This window comes from Penaeus japonicus, unplaced genomic scaffold (genome assembly GCF_977035675.1).
Source record: "Penaeus japonicus unplaced genomic scaffold, GWHDUDI00000001_assembly GWHDUDI00000005, whole genome shotgun sequence".
NCBI classification, from domain to species: domain Eukaryota; kingdom Metazoa; phylum Arthropoda; class Malacostraca; order Decapoda; family Penaeidae; genus Penaeus; species Penaeus japonicus.
Genome location: NW_028234407.1, coordinates 38,586,098 through 38,588,597, shown reverse-complemented (window position 1 = coordinate 38,588,597; position 2,500 = coordinate 38,586,098). Strand labels below are relative to the sequence as shown.

At 48.0% G+C, this 2,500-nt stretch overlaps 2 protein-coding genes across 3 annotated transcripts in view; both read right to left on the bottom strand.

Annotated features, from left to right (window-relative positions):
• The window catches only part of LOC122250002 (facilitated trehalose transporter Tret1-like), a 14,585-nt gene that overhangs the window by 8,219 nt on the left and 3,866 nt on the right, over positions 1-2,500 (bottom strand). Inside the window, exons 2-3 of one of the 2 annotated variants that reach the window (XM_086537403.1) lie at positions 669-968; positions 1-105 (exon numbers count right to left, since the gene is read on the bottom strand). The exon at positions 1-105 is cut by the window's left edge and continues 138 nt beyond it. In XM_086537403.1, coding sequence (XP_086393529.1) covers positions 1-105; positions 669-885 — 322 coding nt within the window. In that variant the 5' untranslated portion in view covers positions 886-968. Of the gene's footprint in view, positions 106-668; positions 1,218-2,500 lie in introns of those variants that run through there. The other variant, XM_043011245.2, reaches the window with a different exon arrangement.
• Positions 1,523-2,098, bottom strand: LOC147471870 (uncharacterized). Its single transcript, XM_086536714.1, has 2 exons — positions 1,805-2,098; positions 1,523-1,774 (listed from the first exon to the last, which is right to left on the bottom strand). The coding sequence occupies exons 1-2, from the start codon at positions 2,096-2,098 to the stop codon at positions 1,523-1,525; spliced, it is 546 nt and encodes a 181-aa protein (XP_086392840.1).

Below are 2,500 nucleotides of genomic sequence, written 5' to 3'. Positions count from 1 at the left end.
TGTCGTTGCCGTTGTGCATGAAATCGCTTGCATTCTGGATCAGCTGAGGCCCCGCCGGCGCTGAGAATCCCATGACAGTGCCGGAACACGTCGCGCCGAGGCAGGCTACGACGGGCGGAGGGAGATTCCGTAGATTTGTGTATTGCAGCGGGGGTTGAGTTGATTAGTATTTCTCAAAGGCGTGGTGTTAACGACGAGGAAGATTTTAATTGTTGTAATAGTATGGCTAATGTTGATACTAATAATACTCGGCTATTGCTGCTACTACTGTTGCTGATGAGGATGATAATAAGCATGATGATTATAGTGATACTCATCATGGTGATTATAATGATAATAATCATCGTGATTATAATGACAATAAGCTTGGTAATTATGATGATAATAATCGGGGTAATCATAATGATAATGATCATGTTGATTATAATAACAATAATCTTGGTATTTATAATGATAATATTTTTTAGAAATTAGGACTCTGCCATTAAACAAAGAGAGAAGGGGGCAGACAGAGCAGGCAGCTACACAGGCATATGACAGACAGACAGAGCAGGCAGCTACACAGGCATATGACAGCCAGACAGAGTGGATTATGCAAGTGAAAGTCCAAACGTCCTTTAAAGACAGTAAGGGAGGTTATAGCAAGGCATCACTTAACAGTGGCTTACCTGCCGTCGCTGCCAGGTATTGTGTGATACGGCGCGCCTTCACGTCGCTGTCGGTCCGGTCTGACGAATCTCTTTCTAAATTTCCTGACGGAGAGCTGGGTCTTGGCCTGGTCTTAGTGGCAGAAGGTGAATCCTCTTCCCGTTCATGTTCGTTCGATTTCACGCTCGTTTCTTTTTCCTCGAAGGCTGAATTCGAGTGTCCTTGTGAGGGGTTCATGTTGAATCCGCTGTACACAAAACAGCGAAGGGAAAAACACGAAAACACACGAATATGCCGGAAGCCTTTTCGCTATGTTGCTACTACAGGGTACACTACACATGAGATACAGAGAGGCTAAATAAGTGTTACAGCTGTCAGGTCACATCAGTGATTAGATGCGCGACGACCTTGGATTATTCACAGCTCCCCGGTGCCGTGTTTTTGTTGTCTGTTGATTGTAATAATGCCACTTCTATCCTCTTCCATCTTCTGTCATGGGACCACTTGGGACCACTTGGGGAGATGTTCGTCAGTAGTGACGTGAACAACGAAGACGCTCCTGATTTCATGACATCCGTTTCGTTGTTCATGGAGTCAACGTCCTGTCTCACCCATGCATACCTTGCCGCACCCGGCTAAGAGGTCTGCGGTGGTCTGACCTCTTTCCCCTGACGATGACGCCGATCTTTTATGTTCATTCATCGCCGGATGCGGAACGATTGGTCTCTGGGGGTTGTCCTACAGGGCGTCTTTCTTCGGCCTGTTCTTTATTCTCTGCCTTTCGCCCCGGGTGTAGCAGCATACCTCGAAGGGAATGGAGGCGTTGGGACGGTTTATCTATATTTCGGATTTCCTCCTCGAAGAATTCCGGGTTCTAAATCCTATGAGCTCGGAGGAAGAAAGCTTCTCTTGTACTTCTGCCATGGGCAAAGAAGAAATGAATGTGGTCGTCCTTAATAGCAGGTTTTCTGTATATGGAGAACACCGGGCCGTCGGGTCTCCTATGAATCATGGTGTCGAGGTGTGGAAGGACATCTTGGTCCTCTTCTATGGTGCATTGGATGGCGGGGTGCACCATGCCCAGTCTTCTGTATCGGTCCTGGAGGTCCGTCCTCGTAGGTATACACTACGACAATCATACTTTGTCTTTACCTACGCTGTGTTGATGACGGTGGGCCTCGAGAGTCTCCATGAAGAGTTGGAAAAGAACCGCTGAGAGTGGTGAGCTCATCGCAAGTCCTAAAATTCGCTTGTATTCATTAGCACGGAACTCGAGCGGACCGAACTCCAGGCACAGGCGGACGAGAGGCACGTAGCCGTCCCTCGGTAGTGAGAGCTGGTCCTCATCCAGTCTTTCTATTATTCGTCTGGCAGCTTCGATGGCTTCACTGATGGGTACATTCGTAAAGAGCGATTTGTCGTTGAAGGTTACAAGCTTTTTGCACTTCATTCGTACGTCTGGCCGCTATATTGGTGGAGTTTGATAGATGGCAGATGTTGAGGGAGTTGACTGTGACTGAATGAGGTCGTGCAGGTCTTTTTGCCAGGCGATGGGGGTCGCTACCGGAGAAGCAGTACCTCCATCTTTGCGACATAATCGGCAGAATCACTACACCACCAGCCTTATTAGCCGGAGTTATGGCAATGGAGTCGTCTCTGGCCTTAATATATCTGGCAGAAATGGCAGGCTCCCCTCCTTTGGCGCTAGTGACTGCACAAGTGACAATTACCGGCATGAATCCTCTCTTGAATGTCGAAAGATTCCTTCGGTAGCTGGACTCGACAAAGTCAACCTCGTCCTCGAGCTTAAGAAAAAGGGTGAGCAGCAGCTCAAATGGTCCCAAGCCTCCAT

Excerpts from the sequence above, each read along its gene's own strand:
- LOC147471870 (XM_086536714.1), bottom strand. The coding sequence starts at position 2,098 with ATGAAGTGCAAAAAGCTTGTAACCTTCAACGACAAATCGCTCTTTACG. Across the intron at positions 1,775-1,804 it reads CCCACCGTCATCAACACAGC|TGTATACCTACGAGGACGGA; the intron begins GTAGGTAAAGAC and ends TGATTGTCGTAG.